Below are 23,808 nucleotides of genomic sequence, written 5' to 3'. Positions count from 1 at the left end.
CAACACAAAACATGTAATACACATGAGCAACAGATAAAATCAATATTGTTAAAATTTAGTGAAATGGTCAAGTCACTACTATAAATGATCTAAAACAGGATTATTTCTGGTGTAAATTACTTTTTAGTCCTTCCAAAACCATCAGTCACAGATAAAACTTCCATAAATCAGGTTTAGAATTATATATCAACAAATCCTTTTATGAATTCTGTCAAATTCTTGTTAAGTCTAAGATTGTAAAGTTTGGTGTTTTTTGGCTGATCTTCATGCATCTTCATCAGCATCTGAAAAATGCTTTTGGAGAGAACAGTTCTTTGGAGAGAATAAAACATATTTAGGTTCAGATTGGACAATATAGTTATTTCCAGGTGAACGTGGATATGTTAAGATAGGAATAAATATGTCCTATAGTTTAATGCCATACTGTGGAACGTTCCAGACAAAGCAATGACCTCATCTAACAGCAGAAATGTTACATAGTGCACCTTTAAGAGATTATTAGCATCAGCTTGCTTTAAAGCAGTGGTCAGCAAGTCAACAAAATGTCAACGTTAATAGTAATAGTTTAATGTAAGTATTCATACTGAGAAAACAGTTCATCTCTGAATAAAACTAAAACTAAATGATTAATTGCTAAACAAAATACACTTTTTGACAAATGTGCTATTGTTTGTGTCGTGAAAACATTCAAATTCCATCTGTCAAACTGATGCCAGCACACTTAATTTCTTAGATAGCTTTTTGAACTTTGAATATTGGATTTGTAAATAATAGGAAACTGTGTCATACCTCACACGGAGAGGGCAGAGAGTTACTCTGGACTGGACACTTTTGTTTGTTGTAGGAAGTACACACATTTTAACTTCAAAGAATTGAAGTAACTCGAACGATTACTGTGTAAGAATGATGTGGTGAAAACAATAACCTAGTTTGGAGGTTGAATCAGATTGATATTTTAGAAAAATAGAAAATATAAAACAACTTCAAGTATTTCTAAAGTATAGATGAAAAAGCAGTGAAGGCAAATGCACAAAACACAAATGTTCAAATCATTTTATATGGTCTTAAAGGTAAAGTATGGTGTCTGAAAACTACACTAACCCACGTCTGAGCTGTCTACTCTGGATCACAACTGTCAGCATGAAAGACCCAGGAGCAGGAAGATCTGGAGAGAAAGTGGAAAGTTTTTGTTGCTGAGGACGGTCTATGGACGGGGGACGTGAGGACAATCATCCATTTGTTAAATCCTTGTGAACATTGTTTAATCTGCTTCTCTCACTTTTGCCCATCGAGGAACTGCTGTTGGGATTTTGGGCGTTGCAAATATCTATTTTATTTAATTCAATTTATATTGCACCATATGTTGAGCATACTTAGTTATAGCAAAGTCATGTTAAATAGCCTGTGCAGTGATGTCACAATAGAACATGTGTTACTGAGTGCACTGAGGATGCTTTTGTGAGCATGCGCAATAAACGTCAGTGTGATTTTCTCAGACCAAAGAGATGACAGTTGTCTGTACTTTTTTGAATATTAGTACAAGGAGGTACTAGCTAACCACTTTGGTGACTATAAACACAATAGAGCGGGAATGTATACACCATATATAACAATATGCCTTAAACATGCCAGATTGTAACCACACAAGTGCACACAGATACAGAAGGCGGAGCCTCTGGCCCAAGGACACAACAGTATGCACTGATCTAATAAATGAATGTAAAGTAAAGTAAATGTAGCCTAATTGAATGATACCCACGTCTGCATACAGTTATACAAAATACAAACTGTTATGTGGATTAAGTCACGAGCACAGCAGTAGTGGAGGAGCAAGGAGCCAGGAGCCAGGAGACAGGAGAGAGGAGAAAGGAGAAAGGAGAAAGGAGACAGGAGACAGGAGCCAGGAGACAGGAGACAGGAGACAGGAGACAGGAGACAGGAGACAGGAGACAGGAGACAGTAGAAAGGAGACAGGAGACAGGAGACAGGAGAAAGAAGAAAGGAGACAGGAGACAGGAGACAGGAGCTAGGAGCTAGGAGCCCGGAGACAGGAGCTAGGAGCTAGGAGCTAGGAGCTAGGAGACAGGACACAGAACAAACATCTGTAGCATTAGCCGGAGAGCATGGGCCGCTCTGAGAGACCGGCACAGGTCCAAGCCTTTGACAAACTCAGACATACTGTCCTCCATCTGAGCGGAGGGAGAGAGCGCTCGGACGTCCAGAGGAAATCCTCCTAAGGCTACTGGTGATACTAGCATGTGTGACTGTCAGCATGTGCCGCTACTTCCTGTCATCTCCACTTCCTGTTTCAGAGATCTAGGCCCAGTTGTCCAATAAAAACTTACCATTCTTGTGACGAAGGTTGGAGTCTTCACTTATATCCAAATACTTTAACACATAATGGACACATTATTATGCATTATTTGTATTGTAATATTTGTATTATGCATATTGTTATTGGCCTTTAAACATGATCCTTTGCTTTGGCATGTCCTGTTTTAGAACTTAAAACAATGTAAGTATTGAAAAGCAAGCATTATTTTCTATCAGGCGTCAGGTGTTCCCTCATCAGGATTGGTGTTAGCATGCTATCTACTTGTAGCAGAGGCAATTACCATGATTACAATGAATGATGAACTGAAGCCTGAATTAACCTACATGGTATGTTTTTGATGTAATGTTATAACATGGTGAAACACTCAAAAAGTATGAAAACACGTTTGCTTCCTTTACAGTCCTAAAATATATGCTTCACTGTATTTCATGTTAGCCTCTCCACAGATCTGTGCTGCAAAGCTTGGCCACGTGGCATCAGAGAACGCAGACTCCAGTGAAAATGAAACAACAAAAACAGATAAAAATGCAATAGTTCACGTAAGACACAATATATTTCCAGTGCATAATACTTCTATCACTATCCAAATTCAACAAATAAAGAGAAGTGAAAATGCAGCGTAGAAGTCCAATGGAAAAAAAAAATGGTGGTAATATACAAGATGTGTTTTGTTAACTCTATCATGTCTCAAAGCGCCACAAACATGAAATAACTGAACATCTTTGTGTGCATTGCCCAGATCGGCCTTATGAAGATGAAGAAGAGGCTAGTGGTAAAGTGTAGTGTACTTTCATCTTTCATGGAGATACTAGATCAGTTTGATGACATATTACAGAAAAATAGAAACAACAATAACAATAAAAACAGCTCCATCTTTTAACCATGTTCTAGCATTATTCCCTCATCAAAAACCTATTTGGAGTCATATTTAGAGTCGTATTTGTCGTCATTGACGCTTGTTTGATGAATCCTGTTTACGAGCTTGTCTTGTCTGCTTCTTCTCTGAGCCTCAGAAAAACACCTGATGACTTGAGTAATATAAAGTGCCGTGGCTGCAGAGCCGCGGCCCGGTCAAATGGCCCAGCAGTTTCAGGAACCCTAACCCTAACCTTAACCCTGACCCTGACCCTAACCCTGACCCTGACCCTGACCCTGACCCTAACCCTAACCCTAATCTTAACCCTAACCTTAACCTTAACCTTAACCTCAACCCTAACCCTAACCCTGACCCTGACCCTGACCCTAACCCTGACCCTAACCCTGACCCTGACCCTGACCCTGACCCTAACCCTGACCCTAACCCTGACCCTGACCCTGACCCTAACCTTAACCCTAACCTTAACCCGGCGCGGTCTAAAACGGCTCGGTCAAATAGCGCAGCAGTTTCAGGAGCCGCGGCACAAAATAACATGGCAGTTTCGCCGCGGCTTTGTAGACACTCCCAATATAAAGATCTGGAGATTTCCTATGGTGTTTTTAGCTCTCCAAATCATCACCAGACTCTGAGCATTTCTGCCGCCTTCAACATTCATTACAACTGCAAGCTTAGGTTAGCATGTCTAGGCAAGCTAGCTTTTGCTTATTTCCCAATTGTAATCACCTCTGATGACATTACATGGAGTGTTAACGCCAAATCCTGCAGTTTTCATACATACATTATCATAATTTTTAAAACTGCCTAAAGATGCCCGAGCAAAGGTTAACAACAATACAAATAATGCATGGTATATGTTCTTTAAATTAGAAATAAGCAGAATCACTATAGCCTCCTCTAACTGATTTTCCAGCTATTTCCCGGGACAAACGTCTAACTTACAGCGCTCACACTATTGTTGCTGCTCCCAAACAGGGAGTGTGATTATTATGACTTCCTGCCTCACCTGGGGTCCTCTGTGAGTTCTCTTTTGTGTCTCGGCTCTATGTCTCCTCTTCACTGTAGCCGCTGATTACATTTCCTATTTACCCCTGACCCGTGACCCCGCCCCTCACGCTGGTAAAGCCATCACATGCTCCGGAACACTAAAAAGCTGCCGGGGAACAGAGAGTACGTGACACGAAAAGGCCCTGACCCACAGCTTGACCCCCACAGAGCAGACGCAGGAGGTGTGGCAGGAGACATGAGGAAGTGTGGATTCAATGACGTTTATTTCAAAGACGGGGGAATCTACGGAGTCTCTTAACATAGTAGTGTCATCATTGGTTTTATGTTGCACAGCAAAGTGGAATAACACTTTCAGAAGTAAAGGGCACAATGCCAGTGGTGGTAGTATAATAGAAATACTATTATCCGTCAAACCTCATAGTAAACAATTTTTCTGTTACCGATGGCAGAACAGAAAGAGCTCAGAATCAAATGCAGATTGAAGGTTCAAAACGTTGTATTGTACATTTCCTTAGAGATAAAGTACATCAGCATAAACAGTGTTAAAAAGTAAACTAATTAGCTGAGGAACCACCCAAAAACTTGCTGGGCCACTACTGGGAAATAGTTTAGTCACACCAGATTGTCAGGATCCACTCTGCCAGGTCATACCCCACACCAGCCGTCTCCAGCTTGTCCCTCAGGAGCAGCGGCTGGATGGGGTTGAAGGCGCTGGAAAGATCGAAGAACAGAATCCTCACAGAGCTGCCAATGCCATCATTGGACACTTTCGTTGATCATCCAGACGCTAAACTCAAACACGTATCTCAGTGCAGACCAGCCAGACTCCTCCGAGTGCCACCAAAGGGGAGGGAGGTTTAGCTGGAATAATATGTTTATGAGCAACTGTTGACTGTAACCTGCTAAAATGACCATGTGTCCCACACTAGATTTGTCTTTGTCACTGTCTTTGTCGTCTGTCACAGGGAGATACTGTCAATTGGACCTGTGTTGTAGGTCGGATTAAAGTGAAGACCTCGCACAGGTTTCTTCTTTTCTTTTCTTTGATCCCTCTGAGGCCATGGCTGTCCCGGGCCAGTAAAAGGCCATACCATATACAATCTTACATATATATTAACTTCATCAACTACCAATTGGTTCCATTGCCTTCTCCGACCACCACCGAGCTCTCACTTGCCATCTCCATGAGCATCCATGAGCCATGAGCATGTGATGCCAGGAAACAACACGCCTTAAAAAAGCACAAACAAACAAATTGAAAAGTTCCAAACCTTTTCTACTTTGAACCACTCCTGGACCCATTAGGGATTAAACTGACTGAGTGAACTACTTAATGAATACCCTAATTAAAGTGTAGTTATTATATCAAATGGTACCCAAAAGTATACGCACCACAGCTGGGATTGACCCTTTGGTTTTCATATCTATCTTAAAAAAATATTGTTTCATAATAATGGCTGTTGCTAATCTAAATCTACTCTCTTGACAAGCACTAAAGTCTGCATCTCTCTTAGCGCTAATAATGTTGGTATATTTTAGTTTAAGCTAATAGATAAGAAATGTACTTAAAATAAAAATTGTATAAGTACATTTTTTTGCACTACTGTTATATAATCTGTTCTCTTGGGGGCCAGTTTCCTGGTTTTCACAAAATCTCTCTCAAAATGACCTTGAGCGCGTCAGAGTGGTGCATAACTGATTTTCCAGCTGAACACGTTAATGAGATGGTTAACTGAACACGTTAGCTGCTCCTCTGTCTTTAGTGAAGTGTCCGAGCTCAGCGTTTGATCCACAAGCCGATATTATGGATCCCTAATGCGCTGCTGTGGATGTGTGTGTGAGGAAGCTGAAGTCCATCACAGAGACAGACTGCATCACTGCTGGAGACTCGGGCGGATCACGGAGCATACAGATGAAGTAGTCCGTCTGGTTATCTCAAACTATCACACTTTTCCACTATATTTTACTTGTTTAATTGTTCATCCATTCATTTATTCACTCGGACAGTACTTGAATGTACAATGAAATACTCACCTGAACCCCTTGCACACAAGACTCTCAAAGATCCCTGTAACATTCAGTAAAAATATGTAACTTCTTTTACCTCAGATTTACAGAGTTGAATGCCTTGTGTGCTGTTTCTCAGTCCTGTTTTTTATTATTTTCTTTTAACGTCACATTTCTCTAATTGTTCATCTGTCACTTCTATAGGAATTTGTGCAGGAGAATTGACTGGTCAGGCAAATGGTACCACTTTATAATAACTACGCCTTATTAACCATTAATAAAGTATAAACAAATACTTCACCCCACTGGAAAAAACCACTCCACCATGTGAATTTGGAATTATTGAATCATACTTTTAAAAAAGCCTTTAATTGTCTGTAATGTTTGTGAAAATTGTTGCACAGCTTCCGACTTTTGTTTGTTTCAACAGATATGAGTAAAATATTTGGACTCCAGATTAGAACAAAAAAAGATGACATGATTTTGCAGAATACGGTGTCTTTAAAAAGCAGAGACATGTAACGAGCTGTAGCAACGTTTAAAAAGCACATTCACCATAATAGTTTACTACATCCTCAGATCCTTCCTGTTTCCTGAAGGCTACAATGAACTGGTTAATACTTCTTAGAAAACTATCAACCAACAATATAACAGGGTGGAAATTCTGAGCATGTACGATAAACAAAAGAGAAAGTGGGATCAGTTATGGTGACTTTTCAAGACTTTCAAAAACCAGAGCTAGTTATTGAATCCCATAATATCCCTTGGTTTAAAGTCAGCACGGAAAACCATATAATACTTTTTCATAGGGTTTCATCAGTATCCACACACATAAAAGTATGCAAGAAACAATAGTTTTAACGAGCTGAAAACTGAAAACGTCTTTGTAATGTGTTAGACCTTAAGTGCTTGAATAGAGTTGAATCCATTTCTGGATCATGTCTCGATGTACAACGATATTGACAATAATGTGAAATGTCTCCATCACTTTTTATACTTTCACAAGATGCCTGACAAACGAGCATAAATGATGCAGCAACACGGCTCAATGACGCTCTCTTGTGGCCACTGTAGGGTATTACCACCACATTCTATTGACTTTCTGGAGAGTTTAACTGAGATGGAAGTGGATAATATGCAAAAACAATAATAAACAGATATTTTGTAGGCAAGTCATCCACACATGCGGTTATATTAACATACATTTCTTCAATTTTGTGAGCTGTGACCCAGTTCAGTTCAGCAGTTCAGTAACAGTTTGTATTCACTATGAAATAAGAGGCTAATAAACAAAGAGGCTACGAGTAAAAACATTTGCAGTTGGCTTCAGTTTTGATCATCTTAAAGGGGACATATCATGCTCTGTCTCAGGTATAACATACGGAGGTCCTTATTTTACATTTTGCTCATTGTAAACCGCGATATAGATCTGAAACGGCTTAATAATACAAACAGGTCAGTTGAGTTCAAAACTGCAGAACTGTTTTGTGGCATTTCACTGCAAGCAGCAGATTGCCATTTAGATTATTGTATAAAAATGTCTAAATTATATGTTTGCACCCTAGGTAAATGAGCAAGTGCAGAGAAGTGGGCGGAGATTGGAGGTAGGTGAAAACAGAATTTTTTGAGTATTCCGTCTCAAATAAAAGTAAATATTGCAGGACAATACAGGATTACTTGAACATGCATTAATCAATTCAAGTACAAGTTTGAGGCTAATGTTGAGGCACCATGTCCAAAGTCCATTTATATATCGCCTATACCCTTTAAAGAAAGAAATGTAAGGACTAAAGTTGTAATGAATGAGGTGAAGGTGCATGGACTTTAAAAACACAGAGGAATACATTTTGGATAACCACCTACTGATGTCACAAGGTGGAGTGCAAGACTACTCTGACATGCATCATGAATGAAACTAAACACATATCCTGGTTTTACGAAAGAAACATTTGTTCTAACTGATTAAACAGCGCCCCTCTGTTTGGGAAACACAAAGGTGGGTTCGCTTTCGCCGATGACACCAGATCTCTGTCTTTTCTCCAGGATCAGGTGGATCAGGTGGATCAGGTGAATGATCTGTGCATGAACAATGAGCCGTGGACTTGTGTTTACAGTTTATCGATGCCGAATCAAAAGCCTTTTTAAAACAGACGTACTTTGAGTGGGCTAAATATGTCAGTTTAATAGAGTCTGTCCCCTTTAAAGCAGCACATTACAGTGGTCAGCAAAATAGTGATGTGTTGTTTGTCTTTATTCAAAATGTACTACTAAATTCTTCTGACATTAAATTATATTAGTACATGTAAAAATTCAAGTGTTAAAGTTACTGCAGAAAGTGTGTGATGCCATTTTAGTTAAAGTTAAAAAGGACTTAATGTGTAAAATCCACTTTAATGAGCTTTTAACCTTGTTACAACAGTGTTTCCTCATTAGTTTACTCAAAGTTGTATTTTGATTGATTCCTGCATGTTTGAGTTAATTCTGTATTGTTCTGCAATTGAGGCTGGAGTGCTCAGAAAATGCCTGTTTTCACCTACCCCCTAGCCCTGCCCACATCCCCTGTACGTAGTTGCAATTATCAGATAAATGAAGGGAAGGTTTCTAAAATGTCAATCCTTATGTGGCTAGGTTTTGGGTTCATTTACAGTCTTGGTTACAGTCAATGGGCCTTTCTTTTGCCATCACTCCCAGAAATATACTGTGTGTTTTTGAGGGAAATTGTATACATTTTGAGTGTTTTGCTGGGAAAAAAAGGTAAATAAATATTTTTAGAAACATGTCGGTGTAAGCCCTTATTCGTCCAGGAGTGTTCCATTGTAGAAAGAGATTCAGTTGTAGTCAGCTGGACTCTGTTTTTTTTTTTTAGAAAAAACATATTATAAAACAATATACTATATTTTTAGAGATAAGAAAAGATAAAATGTATGTTTGCAACATTTTAAAATCTCAATTCCTTATCAGTGCACGTTGAATCAGAATCAGAAAAGGTTTTTTGCCGTTGCGAATGAGCAGAATTCACAAACATAACATGCTTTAGTGATTCAGTGCAACATAAAACAGTGAACAATGATAAAACAACATATATAAGTCAAAAAGAAAAACAATTAAAATCTGCTATAGGATAAAAAAGTAAAAATAGGCTTACTATGTGCGCAAAACGTACAGTTGGAGAGTTGGATATTCTCTTTGGAGAGAATAATTGCTGCGGAGAAGGGCAGATTAGAATCTAGAATTTTAAAGTTCCCTTTTCTGTTTAGTTTTCAAACTCTCCTTGCGCTCTATATCGTTTGTGCTGTTTTGTATTTTCGTTTCATTTTCTGTCTTTGTATCTACTGTAATATATGAGCATTTACATGAAAGCACGTTTGACCTCCTTTGGGTTTTACACAAAAAATATTGCGGCTTACGATTAATCAAATGTAAAATTATGATCTACTGTTGTGTTGTACAGTTCAATAATAAATGCCTGAGAAAAGCATACTATGTCTCCTTTAAGTCCAGTAAAGAGAGTAATGTACATTGTCCCACCCGAGGCCCATAGTTGCTGTATTTCCTCGTTTATTGACACGTGGCTTTCTCCTCTTTAATGCAGACTTGGGTTTAAAACACTGGGCTGATGGATTTATGTGAGCGTTCAGTGAAAGCTCCCCCGAGGGCCCCTCATATGGACGCATCGACAGACTCATTTAGAGCAGAGATCGATACGCTGCACTACACAAATGACGCGACTTTTGAAATGAGCGACAGAGTAAATCAGCTTTGGTTAACATTGGAAATTACGTACAAAAAAAAATTGCATAAAACAAGGCCTAAACTGAATCAAATCATGCAGACAAAAGCAGAACTAAACCAGACCAAAACACTCAGAGTTCATGTTCAGAGTTCCCTCGACACAAACTGCAGAAACGGGAAGTTTGTCTGCGCCTCCTGATGAATTACAGACATATTAGGAAACGGAAACTGTTACACACTCAATAATATCAGTGGTTTTAACTAGTTTGTCCAGAAAATGTGTATAAATGATGGAGTCTTGACTTTGTGCCTCTTGAAAACTCACTTTAGGCTCCAATTTGAACCCAAACTAGTTTCTGCAAGTCATGTCTAAACCACCACTACAACAGGAATAAAGAATAAAGAATAATGGTCATAAACAAGTGGATTCCTCAATTTCTGCATGTCGCTGGTTTTGTCGACACAAATAGCAGACGTGTGTGCTACCGCTGACATTTGAATGTAAAGCTGATGATGTATGCTTAAAGAACAAGGTCAGGGTTGTGTTTCTTTTACTTTTAGCTCTATTCCAAGTGATCTGCCGTGTGAGTGAGGAGCAGTCGTCCTTTGATGTGTGTGTATTTCAGGACCGGTTCACGACACCGAGCAAGAACTTTCAAAAGTTTGCACAGAAATACAGCACACGTCGGGATTAGGAGTTATGGTACACTAGATAGGGGCCGTGGACTGTCCTGCTGCTGACAGATTTGGATAAGATTGTACTTTCTTGTCCAGAATGTTCAGAGAATACTAATACCTGCAGGAGGTCTATACGCTGGTGCAAACTGAGGTAGGTCATAATTAGCACATAGGTTAGTAGCATGAGTAACACATATGCAAAAGGATGTTATTGAATGAAAATAGCTGAATAGAATGATCAGTCAATTGCATGTAAAAAATAATTTAATACCGTTATTGTTTATTCTGAAGCTAGTAAAAGCGATCAACATAAACCGTCACCTTCATTTTTGTATTAAATGATTGATGAAGACAACGTGCCCAACTGCAGGTGTGACTTCTCCTCTTGTTACTCTGTGAACAAACAGAAAGATGAAACGACAAGACCGAGAACAACTGAGACGTTGTTATATCATTCGGTGTACAGTTTATATTCCTGTTGTGTTCAGTTTCACAGACAGAACATGACCAGGCTACTTCAATAAAAGTATGACTCTCACAGTAGGAGTAAAAGTAGTCAGAGAACTCCGAAAGGTTAAGTTATTTAACCAAACAGTGGTGGGTAGAAGTCTACTTGTAGTACATAGTAGTTACATTTAGTCTATTTACTTAACTTGATCGTTTTGTTTGTTTGTTTTTACATTTCAAAGTCGTTTTTTGACTGCATACTGTTACTTCTACTTGAGAAATTTAAATTATACTGTACATCTTTTGTTATTTTCCCCACTGTGAGTAAGTGTAAGTAAGTTTTATGCTGACAATACGGAATGATTTGAACATTTGTGTTTTTTGTACCTTACAATGAAATATACTTCAAAATATAAATCAGTGGGTTTGTCTAGTTACTCTTAAAATGACTAGTAGGGTAGTTTGTTTTTGTTTTTTTCAATTATTTAAGTCATTTTGTTATAATTGTACTTGAGTAATAATGTTTTGAAGTACCATTACTCTTATTTTAGTACAAATAATGGCTTCTCTACTCCCAACTTCACGTGAATAACCTAAATAACTTAGTTGCAGGTGGTTGCAGAAACACAGTATCCACCAGATCCAGATGACGTAACAACATCAGAGCAGTTTTAGTTTTCATGTTTATTTCGGCTGCACCTTTCCTCCCTTTAACCATGTGCGCCCTCTCTGACGTCAGCCCGTGTGAGAGACCTGTTGTGGTGTCCCCCGCGCTCCGTCCGTGCCGTCACAGCCCGATCACGACTGAAAAGATGCCGTGATCCAGCGGACCCGCTCCCAACCGCACAACCACCGGCGGGGGCCCGAGCGCACTCCGTCTCCCACCTGTACCGACGAGCGACCGGACCGACAACCAACCAGCTCCTTCCTCCCCGCACCATCATCACCATCACCATCACCATCACCATCACGGTCGCCAGCGGTGATGCGGGACAGCGACGCGACGCCTGCGAACGGCGCCACGAGCTCCGCAGGAGACACGGCGGCAGCGGCGGCGGGGAGCGGGATGGACGCTTCCAGGACGGTGCCAAGTGAGCAATTACCGGACAGCGGTCACAAGCACCAACGAGCGCCGCAGACGTCCTTCTCGGCTCCGTACGGCGTGCTCGGTAAGTCAGCACCAGCTTTTTAGCAGACGCACTATTATTATTATTATTATTATGATCATCAATAATTATTAGTATCATTGTTGCGGGACGTGTGCTGCAGTGTGACCGTTACCAGTAAAAAACACCGAAATGATATCAACTCGATTGTCGTTACGGGATGTGTTGTTTTAACGGGGGCAGTTCGCATTCCGACGCTGACAGGCCCGGTGCGGTGACGTTCCCCGGTAATCACATGTAAAAGCTTGTGTATTTGTGTTGTTTTTGTTGTTGTTGTCGTATTTTCTGATTAAAAAAACCCGTGGAGTTAAGTAAAAGTGTGCGGCACGATTGCGTCTTGCTCGGTTGACGGTCCACAGGTGACGGGGGTTTTGCTCACGGGACGATCGCGGAATGTGACCGGTGACCGCACTTTGAAAAGCGTTTATTTACCGTAGTGTATAAGGCACTGCTGCTCAAACGTAAAGGTTTTATTAAGTGATGACGCGGAGCAGGGCGTGGACAATTCCATGCCAAAATAAAGGGCAGATGCTGTCAAAGGGGCACGTAAAGCTGGAGACTGAAAATATAGATAAGTTGGGAGGAAATAAGTTTAAATAGCAACTTTAAGGCAAGATAACTCATATTATTTTGGATTTTTTTTTTGTCATGTTTTATTTTTTTTACAATTTCTCTTGGAACAAACTTAAAGATGATATTTGTATATTACACTATACATGTAACTTCATAGGCTTTTTTGTCATAATATATTTTCCATAAAAAGGCATAAAAATCAGCCCTTAAAGTAGCAATATCTTCACAGACCAAACCTTACAATCTCCTGTTTAACATGATTTTGTCTATATATAATTCTATGCCTGATTAATGTGTTTAACTACCAAAAATAGGCAACATTTGAAGTTTATGATCATTTTCAGTAAGAACTAGTTCGCCCAAATGTGTTTTCGTTTTTAGGGCTGAATGACCCCTAGTTAGCAAATAGCACCGCATTTTACACTTGTGACAAAGGAGCCAAGCATCAGTCATGTGCAGTCACGGCGCAAAGCCTAAGACAATATTTGACAGACAGACACTAAACTTACTCTTGTATGCAAATATTAGGTAACAACAGCAGGGTTGAAAAGGCTGAGTGCATCCTGGAAGGTTCATCTGTTTTCCATCTTCACTTTCGGTTTTTAATACAGTTCGATTTCTGTAATTTGACGATGGATGTGGGGTCTACAAATATTGACTAGAATTGTGATGGGTTTCTGGAAATCTGTATCAGGGACGACACATTGTAATATGTTGCATTTCTACATAATAGCAACAATATCTTTAACTATATTGACAGTACTGTTTAATTATTGTAGGTGTTTTTATTGCTGAAAAATACCTTGAAAAAACATGGATCCTTGTACTGTGAGCGGAGTCGCCTCTCCGCTGATCTAACTGTCACTGTGTAGTAACCATAGTAAGCAATAACATCCCAGTAGAGAGAAGCAGGGGGAGGACTAAAGTACACAGTGAGAAACCAGTCCTTTTACTAACTAAGGTACAGGATTAGTAAGATGACCCAGAGCGGCTTCATCAGTATTAGAGTGATACAACGCATACAAAGAAACATTTTCAGTGCACAGGGAGGTCCTAATCAACAAATATATGTTTATGATACAAATGGATGATTCGGAGAGAATTTTAAGGACAGTGTACATTTATTTTGTTGTTATTGTCCAGGTAAAATTGTATTAAGTTGAGTAATCACGTAAAGTATGAAGTTAGAGTGATCAGAGATTGCAAAATTACATGAAAAGTACTCTTAGAAATTGTACCAAAAGTATCAAAACACTGTTACAATTCTATAGAAATTGCAGTATATTCTGAACAAAAATGCTTTATATTTACTTTATTGTTCTCTAATAACACCATTCTTGACATACGGCATTGAAATTTGGGGAAATACACATAAAAACTAGAACTGAACCAATGTTTATACTACAAAAAAAAGGTTATTAGAAGTGTTGTAGATTTGAATACTGCTTTATGTATGTAGTCAAATATAATCAAATCCCTTGATAATTGAAGACAAAGTTTACCCAGAGACAAAGCAAATATAAGAAAATAAAAGAGTTTAATTATGGAGTAGTTATTGCGACGAGTTAAAGAAAAGGCAGTATCTTAAAAATAATGTTGTAAAGGTATAAAAACACATGTTATAATTGTAAAACTTGAAATGCTTGTAGATAATACGTTTTGTGCTTGAGAGTTGGAGAGACGTGTCGGCACAATAAGCCTTGTCTTCTGCCTACACTTGGTCAAATAACAGATTTGCATTTCTTATCTTGTGCTTGGATGTAGTTAATTACTTCATTCAAGTATCATTTTAAGTCTCTTTGACATAAATAGATTGAGACTGCAGTGGTCAAAAATGCATCATCCAAGTCCCGCATAATTAATGTCTCTGATGACCTATTGTTTTGTGTGTTCTACAGCTTGAAACAACTAAACAATTTCAGTATTAAACCTTTACCTTTAGCATATTAGCACGTTCTAAAGCGGGGACAAAACCTAGGAAGACTCTTGACCAATCAAAATCATTTACAGTTTGTTTTTCATTCTATGCAAAAAGGCATTTAATTTGAGTGTCCTGATGCTTCTGGTTCACATCAAGGACAAACTGTATTGAAGGCTTCCAAACATCCATCGCTGTGTCGTCGCGGGCAGCTGGCGATGGCTGTCTGAATTATAGCCTATTGCTTATAGTCTATTGGGATATGTGATATATTGTAGATGTAAAGCCATTTTATGAAAACAGCTTAACAAAACTGAAGGAACTGTCACAAGGCACAGTTTATGATAAGAGTCTGTTGTCTGGTTGACTTTTTTAACCATGATTATAACACCGAGATTCAGAATAACTCACAAAGATGACTGTTTGAAATGTTTTTAGGCTATCTTGAACTCAGATCTTGACATGAGCTTGAACAACGAGGGTTTGGATTTGAACCAGAAAACAAAAGGACTTGATTTAAATGCTTCTAAGTTACCTACATTGGACACAACCGGTTTGGACTTGAAACTACAGTATTTTAATTGACTAACTTGTCCATAGCCTATTCTACTTTTCATTCTTCACTAACACAAAATGAGAGCTAAAAGAGTTGACGCTTATGTGTAGGTCTGTTCTGGTCTCAAAATGACTTAAATAGTGTCATTTGCCATGGTGAAGGGCAAATAAAGCTACTGTGAACTGTAAAAGGACAGAAGTCTTGGTCAGTGTGAATGAGACAGCAAGAAACGGGCACTGAGACCACAACTCTTCAAAGTCTGACCGGGACAGTGAGCTGTAATAGACCAGGCCTGTTGCCATGAACACTTTTGATGATTGTGTCCAAATGTCTATTTTTGTCAGAGAACAGTCAGTGGAGCTGCTCGGACAGACTTCATGACGCTATTATTTGGCTTCTTTCACTAAAATGTCCCTGAGGAGTAGCAGCATTTTGCTAACTCAAGCTAGAGCCTCTGCCATAGAGAAGGTTGAATTGCTATGTCATTGTCGTTTGTGTTTATGCTAAGAGTAGTTCAAGCAGTTCATTTGATCTCCGCTCGTGCATGTACAGCCCGGATGGCAAAAGAAGTTTAAATTGAATAGATAAGATGGATGGATTTCAGTATTATTATTATTATTTAGTCAAATGTGATCTTCAGTAGGCTTATTTGCATCAGCAACAATGGGAAGATGTATAATTGTGTGTAAGTGGTATATTATTATTGAGAGGTGTGGACTTTGTGACTTGGACTCCAGTCAGACGCGAGTCACTGTTTTGATGATTTGAGACTTGACTTGGGACTTAGACTTAAAGACCAGACTTGGACTTTGACTCCTGGGACTTGAGACGACTTGCTGGTTTTCAAAAAATAGATGTTGATGTATTTTTATCAGGCCTTTATTAAATTGAAACATTTACAAAAACAAACAATAAATAAATTGCCACAAATATGAGCTGTATTTGGCATGTGGTATAATAACTTGAGAAGGACTTGAAACTCAAAGCAGAGATTTGGACTTGACCAGGACTTGATTTTATTTGACTTGGGACTTGACTCAGACTTGATGCTAGAGACTTGAGACTTACATGAGACTTGCTAAAGAAGTCTTTTTGCGAACAGAGATAAGTCTAATTTGAGCTAATGCTAATTGGAGTTTCTACTTTTTAACCCTCTGTTTGTTGTGTTTTTGTTCTTGGTGTAAATGGTTAATGTTGGTGTTATATTAGTGTATGTTGTTAACTTTTTGTAGTCGATAGTTGCGCACAAGTGATGGAGGAAATCACATTTTGCAAAGTGACTCTATAGTAAATGAAGTGTCTATGTTGCCCTCAGAGAGTTTTACTGCTTTCAGTTCAAAGCCTACGTCACACATCACATGTTGGCATTTCATTGTGGCTGTTTGTTATCCAAGCGGCAAGTTTATTCTTTCTACTTTGCCTTTTCAAACATGTAAAAAAATTGATTCAATGGAATCAATGAAATCAATATCTAAATACTAAATTAACATTTACCATTAACATTTAGTGCAGCACTATTACCATGCATGAGGAAAGCACTTTGAGTCCATTAACCTCTATGCTAATCACTAATGCTAATCATTTATTAGCATTTTATGTAAAAACCTGCTGAAACAAAGCCAAATTTGCATTTTAAAATGGAGCTTTACTTTTGTTCTGTGTAGTTTGTTGTTGTTAAAATGTCAGCACCTCCAAAAGTTTAGGACTGTTCTGATATTTGAGCGCTTTATGCACATTTCCTGTGGAGTTTACATTTGGTTACATTAGCGACAAGAATAAAGATGGCTGCGGGTGGCGTACAGGTCACACGTGTTGGACATATAATGAATAATGATAAAACATTCTAATTGATCATACATTTTTAGTGATGTGATTATTAATATAACTTAAACAACCTAACATTAATGTAAATACAAATTTAGATGACAGAGATGATTTAACCCTATTTTGCAGCAATGAAAGCTGAGGCAGTTTGACATGTTTTCCCTTTATTATGGCTGATAGTTCAAATGGCAGACTTCAGGACTTTCACAGTGTTCACGTCTTTTCAGACAAACTTTTCGGGAAGCGTCTGCTGCAGGCCCGACGTTACATCATGTCCCGCAAGTCCTGGCTCAAAATGGTGCCCACGGAGAACTGTGACATCCTCATGACCTTCCCAGGTAATTACAGCAGCGTAATCACATTCATGTCTAAATTGTATGGCTTTTTGACAGCAAAATCGTAAACTATAACACTATAAACAACTCTATACATTTTGCAGATAGCATTGATGACCACACCTTGCTGTGGTTGTTGAATCAGATCCGATTGGGCGTCCCTCAGGTCAACATCCAGGTCCGACAACACAAGCACACCCAGGCCAACGCCTTCTTCATCACCACCTCCTTTGAGAGGTAAGATAAATGAAATCCATCACCACTTACCTCTATTTATCACCACATTTGAGAAGTTAGAGTGTCAAAACTAAGCTTTGGTCATTTCCGTTGTGTAACCTAAAGGGTCTAAAGGGGACATAGTATGCAAATTGGCTTTTCGCTGTGTTAATGATTGTTTCCCCTCTCATTTACACACTCAGAGTTGTATGTAGTGTCACTCACGTTTCTTTTCACGTACCTTTCTCCTACAATCAGGACGTGATTGCTTCGACTAGTCCCCTTTCCACTCTGTTCAGCCTGACATTTACGGTGACATACCATAAAGGGGCAGACAAAAATCTGGTTTGTTTCTTTTATTACCGAAAGTTGATTTGGATCAATCATTTAAAAGGTCCAAAATATAAAATAATGATTCACAGGTTTTGTAAATGTACAGCAGACAAACGCATAATAAGTCTTCTTTAAAATGTTTATCCTGACAAGTGGACAACAGGTCAAAGTAATTACCGTATGCTCTCATTTTGCCAGCAGAGGGCGCATGGTCTGGTGTGATTCAGTTAAAATACTTCATGCTCCGCCCACTGCTCTTGACAGGTTGCCTTGAAGCACTGGTTGAAGGAAGGGTCAAATACAGAGGACAAAATACTTTATTGAGAAAATAAAGTTCACAAATGTAAATATTGCCAATGCCATAATATATTTACTTTAACAACAAATCATCTGATCATCATGTGTTACATTTGCCTATAAGAGAACCGTGATATCAGCTGCAAACTGTCATTAGACTCTGACTGTATTTAATCTGCTGAACATCTGTCCCGCTACGTTAATCCCACTGCTCATGCCCATGCCCTGTCCCCAGCCTGCTCCGAGGGGCCGAGCAGATGGGCGTGCACAAGCTCGTCAAGCCCCAGTTCGGAGGAGGCATGAGGCGCTTCTCCTGCGACGAGGACAACATCTACGAGAACATCGACAGTGAGCTGTGCTTCTTCACCTCACAGGTCAGAAAGGGTCAAAATGCACCTACAAACGGCCCCCGGGCTTGATGCTAAACACAAACTATACAGCACATGTCTAAATTTGCATTGCACATTGAAAAGGTGCAAACTAGTATCCATCAGTTAATTCATTCTTACAGTTTACCATCCATTCATCTTAAAGTTTGGCACTCGGATCGTTTGCAGGACGGCAACTATTCATCATCAGCTCCTCATGCAGGATGTGAGGAGGGTCAGCGGTCATTTCCTGATCCTGCCTCATGAAAGTCTCCTCGAACATTCCCTGCAGCATGTAAGGGAGAGGAAAACCAATAATCCTCCCGCTCTCAAGTTTAGGAATTGAGTTTAACCGGCAGATTTAAGGTTTGATTTCCAGACTGTGCGGTTCCCCCATCAAAAAAAAAAGACACACATTAGGTTATTCCTCCAGCTACAGTAGAAACTCCTCCTGACCAGTAGGTGTACTAGATCGTGGTGGTCAAAGATATTCCAAGGTTTGATTCCCAGACTATGTGGAGGTCTGCCATTATCCCTCTGAAACATACACTGTAGTTAATCCTGAGGCGAGCTGCTCCTCCTGACCTAGAGTCTGGATCATATCCGGAGTAAGATGTACAGTTTGTGATTGTCAAATGGTTTGGCCTCATAAGAAGAAGGTTTCAGTTTCCTCCAGCAAAGTGCTCCTGACCAAGAGACTGGAGAAGGGGCTTATTTACTGATCCTGAGCGGTTTGCCTCTGATGGGTTGAGGCTTGAATCAAATGGAGAGAAGAAGTGTCCCAATCTTCTAAATCCTAATCAAGAGTCTTCAAATTAATCTTATCATATCTGGATTATATTAACTAACATTTGATTTGGCATTTATTCATTCTTTTAAACGAGTAGTTGTTTGGATCGTGAAAGGCCTGTGAATATGTGATATATATCATTTTACAGAGATGAAGATAAATGAGATGCTTGTGGACATCTTCGTGTTTATTTACAATATTATATGTTTCTTGTGTCATTTTGGTTTATTTCTGCTGTCTCAGTCATAAATACTCAGCACATAGTATGTTCTCGAGTCTGTGTATAATCCAGAAAATTGTTATTCAAATACCGTATTAGCTGACAATTATACCAATATTTGATTAGCAGCGATGACTCAATTAACTTCTTTAAGCCCTGGATTATATTAGGCCTATATGGTTATTTAAATGAATAAAGTTGGCTGTGGGAATTTTGCCCATTCAAATGAAAAAATCAACAAAAAGGAACAGCAGAGAATCACTTTTACAGTGTCAACTCAAGCAATACTTTCCCGAATTGAAACTAATAGACTGTATAACTTATTTTTTCTTCTGTCCGTCCCCAGGAGCGTCAGAGCATAATCAAATACTGGCTGGACAACTTGCGAGCCAAGCAGGGGGAGGTGCTTCACAACATCCACTTCCTGGAGGGACAACCAATCAGTACGCACTACTTTCTAATTCTGTCTTGCATAATTTGTAAATGTTATGTTCAAATGTATGTGAGTGTGTGTGTCTCAATCTGAAAGGATGTAATATAAATGTTTTGGTGTGGCACAGTTCCCGAGCTTGAGGCCAGAGGAGTGATCCATCAGATGTTCCCTCTTCATGAACAGAGGATCCTGAACCAGCTCATGACGTCCTGGGTTCAAGCTGTCTGTGAGCGCCAGCCTCTAGGTACCTCCCACTGGGAACACAACCAATCAGTCTTTCTATGGAGCTCGACAGTGCCAGAGTTAAAGGTATGAGAACGAAGACAATTACGGCCGATGGGGAAACTTGCGCCGACCACAAGATGTAACAAGATGCAACACGTTTTTAAAAAGAGGTCCATGCAAATTTGAACAAAATCAGCAGTGACTGCTGTGCAAAAGGTTCATGGTTGAATCCCAGCTCCATTAATGACACTGTGTCCTTGGGCACGTTGCATATCTTTTTGATTGATACTGGTTTGAATGTGTTTTGGGTTATTGATGCTGTAAAACCAGTCATGGTCAGATTACTGAATAGTCACTAGTCAGTAAAAGTAATCATTAAAGGTAATCTAATTACCACTCTGATTAATTAATTTCAAAAATAATTTGATTACTGATTACTGTAAGAAAAAAAGGAAACATACAGCCCAGTAAGCTGTTTATCTTTTTTTTCTTTTTTCTTTACAGAACACAGTTCTATGGATTACAGACATTTTTGGCAGGAATAATATAATGAAAAGTGACAGCAAGCAACTGTCTAATCTGTGTAATCTAAACATCCACTTATAACTCCTAACATTACAGCGTTACTAAAAAAAGTAATTTGATTACAGTAATCCTGTACTTACCCAACTACCCAACACTGTATAACACCAATGTTTTATTTTCAAAATTATGTCTTCCAAAACACAATGTGAAAACTCCACACGGGAAATGCCCCTGAAGCAGCAGCCAGCACTGGTCAGACGTGGTTGAGCGCGACATGCCTAAAACTGTCTGACATACGATGGTTTGTTGTAGATGACGTCTGTGACTACTTTGGGGTGAAGATTGGCATGTATTTTGCCTGGTTGGGCTTCTACACTAACTCCATGCTGTACCCCGCCGTCATCGGCTTCCTGCTGTGGATCCTGGCCGAGGCCGACCAGGTACAACTGTTACAACTGACTTTTAAAGTTTCATTTTGATAAAGTTGACCACATAATATTTGATTTCCACAATCAAAACAGAAGCAGTTGCTCTCTTCTTATTATATATATATATATTTTTTTAAACCTGGCCAAGACAACAGCACAATTTGAATCCAATAATGTGATGTATTGTAGTAAGTTTCCAAATGGTCGCGAGCATTTTTGACGTACTGTAGATGCAGAATGTGCAGGAAATACACTATGTCCAGGTGTTCTTTTGTCAGTGTAAGCTTTTCTGGACTAAAAATGGAAATGCTTTAGCCTCGCTGAAGTTAAACTTTCCTCTTTTCTGTTAAGAATTGTTTGGCTTTATTAGTCAGGAAAGGCAGGCATGGAATGGGGGAATGAGAGAGAAGGGAGTGCATGCAGTACTTTGTTGGAGTGGGATTCAAACTCACAACTCTGTGGCCGGGTGCACTTGGAGCCTGGCATAAGTGTGCTGTGCTTTAACCACTCGGCCACCAAGCAGCACTGAAGCTTTCATAGACTTACACTGGACTATTCAAATTAATGTATTTGATATGTTAATACGAGACATTACTATATAAGCTAATTCTTACGATTTCATTTAATATACAGTTTGTTTATTGTTACGAATAATGTACTAAACTGTAAAGCTATTGTATCATACATTCATGTAAATATTTAGATTAAAATCCTCAGACTTTGCCCACTATTTTTAGACAAGCCAGGACATCTGCTGTGTCGTCTTCGCCCTGTTCAACGTGGTGTGGGCCACGTTGTTCCTGGAGCGGTGGAAGAGGAGAGAGGCTGAGCTGGCCTACAGGTGGGGGACACTGGACACGCCGGCAGAGTCCCTGGAAGAGCCGCGACCACAGTTCAGGGTGAGCACTGGCCCTGGAGCTTCATTTAAGTCTTCATTTTAGTATCTGAGCACTGTGGTTACAGGTCAGTTGGCTTTTTGGGCTAGTTCTTGGATATAAATGTTAAATATGGTAAATATGCTTAATACAGAACAGCAGAGAAGTACATTTTTGTAAGTTTATTGTTCAGTTTTATTTAGTTATTATATAGACAACACCAAAACAAAAGATTGAGTATGTATGCTCTAACCAGAATTATATCTGTCATTCTGTAATACAGAATGACAGATATAATTGTATATTGTATTATATATTAATGTTTTTAAGCTTGTTTATTACTCAAACCAGTTGAACAATATATGGATACTATATTAGCCACATTTTACTGCACAGCAACATAGGGTTGTCAAAAGTATAAAAGAAAATCTGATACTAATCAATACTAAAACTTTTAAAGTATTGAGACAGAACAGGACAAATTGGACATTTCCTGAACAGTTTTAAAACTATTTTAAACTTTATCTGTGTTAGACCAAATGAAAACAAAAATAAAGTACCTCTAGTCTAGACAATTTCTAGTTGTTGAATATGAAGTTAGAAATTGTAATCTTGTGGACACACTACAGAATATCTTTATGTTGCACAAAGTCAGAGCACAGGATCATGAAGTCGGTAGGTCACACTTTTTACCATGTGTGGCGTAAGGTACGTCGTGAAAAAGGTTCTTTTTATATTTCTGTATTTTTTCTGTATTTCTGGCCTTTTATAACTGGCCTAGTCCAATTTAAACCAGTTTTTCAAAATGCATGTGAACCCAGGAACTATGATTGACGCGTTGTGATTTAAATCTCCATATCACATGTGGAGAAGTGTGTGTATAGTGACGTTCCATTGTGTTATATGTCTTTACAATGGCAGTAAAACCTTTCTGATTCTTAAGTGAAAGAAAGTACTCTTAATAACTACTGGAGCTTCAGTGTGTTTGTATGTGCAGCGGAAAGAAAAAACACACAGCAAAGGGATATTGAATTCTGTCAACTGGAGAACAGTTGTATTAGTGAAGACTTAGTTAATAGACTATAACAGATACTCTTTACTACATAAAAAGCTTGTGTTCTTCAGTGTAGTTAGCCCCTCCCCTCAGACAGATATAAGGTAGTGACTCCCCTGTACTGTGAAATGGGATCCCCAGCTTTCTACAGTTTGCAGCATTTCCTCTGACCCCTGCAGCCCCCCTGCACTCAGAGCAGGGGGGCTACAACCCCCCTCCTCTCCTGCTGTGCGTGGAGGACACAAATAGGCGATAGGAGGGGGCGCGGGGGACCCCTTTGAAAAGACTCACAGGAAATTTGTCTCTCAAGCCCGGCTAGCTCAGTCGGTAGAGCATGAGACTCTTAATCTCAGGGTCGTGGGTTCGAGCCCCACGTTGGGCGCTAAACTTTTCTGTAGTGAGCATAGAATCATGACAAGAGTAGTGTTGTGACTGAGAGGAGGTTAAAACATAGCTTTTGTTTTGCTGGTGTATAATGCCGTCAAAACATAACAAATATGGCAGATGCAGTAGGCTACATAATAGTACTATAGTAACAAAGCTGTGTGTGTTTTCAAGGGGGTGAAGCGCTGCAGCCCCATCACAGGCTGT

The 23,808-nt window shown here is 39.3% G+C and overlaps 1 protein-coding gene and 1 non-coding gene across 2 annotated transcripts in view; both read left to right on the top strand.

Moving 5' to 3' along the window:
- The first annotated feature begins 12,055 nt into the window (after positions 1 to 12,055).
- ano8a (anoctamin 8a) overlaps positions 12,056 to 23,808 on the top strand; it is a 26,936-nt gene continuing 15,183 nt past the window's right edge. The window contains exons 1-9 of the mRNA XM_072441869.1: positions 12,056 to 12,250; positions 17,346 to 17,456; positions 17,558 to 17,690; positions 18,535 to 18,673; positions 20,024 to 20,120; positions 20,238 to 20,354; positions 21,173 to 21,300; positions 22,026 to 22,187; positions 23,776 to 23,808. The exon at positions 23,776 to 23,808 is cut by the window's right edge and continues 120 nt beyond it. Of these exons, the coding sequence (XP_072297970.1) occupies positions 12,067 to 12,250; positions 17,346 to 17,456; positions 17,558 to 17,690; positions 18,535 to 18,673; positions 20,024 to 20,120; positions 20,238 to 20,354; positions 21,173 to 21,300; positions 22,026 to 22,187; positions 23,776 to 23,808 (1,104 nt within the window). The 5' untranslated portion in view covers positions 12,056 to 12,066. The remainder of the gene's footprint in view (positions 12,251 to 17,345; positions 17,457 to 17,557; positions 17,691 to 18,534; positions 18,674 to 20,023; positions 20,121 to 20,237; positions 20,355 to 21,172; positions 21,301 to 22,025; positions 22,188 to 23,775) is intronic.
- trnak-cuu (transfer RNA lysine (anticodon CUU)) lies at positions 23,527 to 23,599 on the top strand. The gene has a single exon. It is a non-coding gene; the product is annotated as a tRNA-Lys (tRNA).

The sequence above is a fragment of the Eucyclogobius newberryi genome, unplaced genomic scaffold (assembly GCF_026437365.1).
Source record: "Eucyclogobius newberryi isolate DKJ021-1_F unplaced genomic scaffold, fEucNew1.0.hap1 SCAF_12, whole genome shotgun sequence".
NCBI classification, from domain to species: Eukaryota; Metazoa; Chordata; class Actinopteri; order Gobiiformes; family Gobiidae; genus Eucyclogobius; species Eucyclogobius newberryi.
Note: the sequence above shows the minus strand (reverse complement) of the source record. Positions and strands in the feature narration are given on the sequence as shown.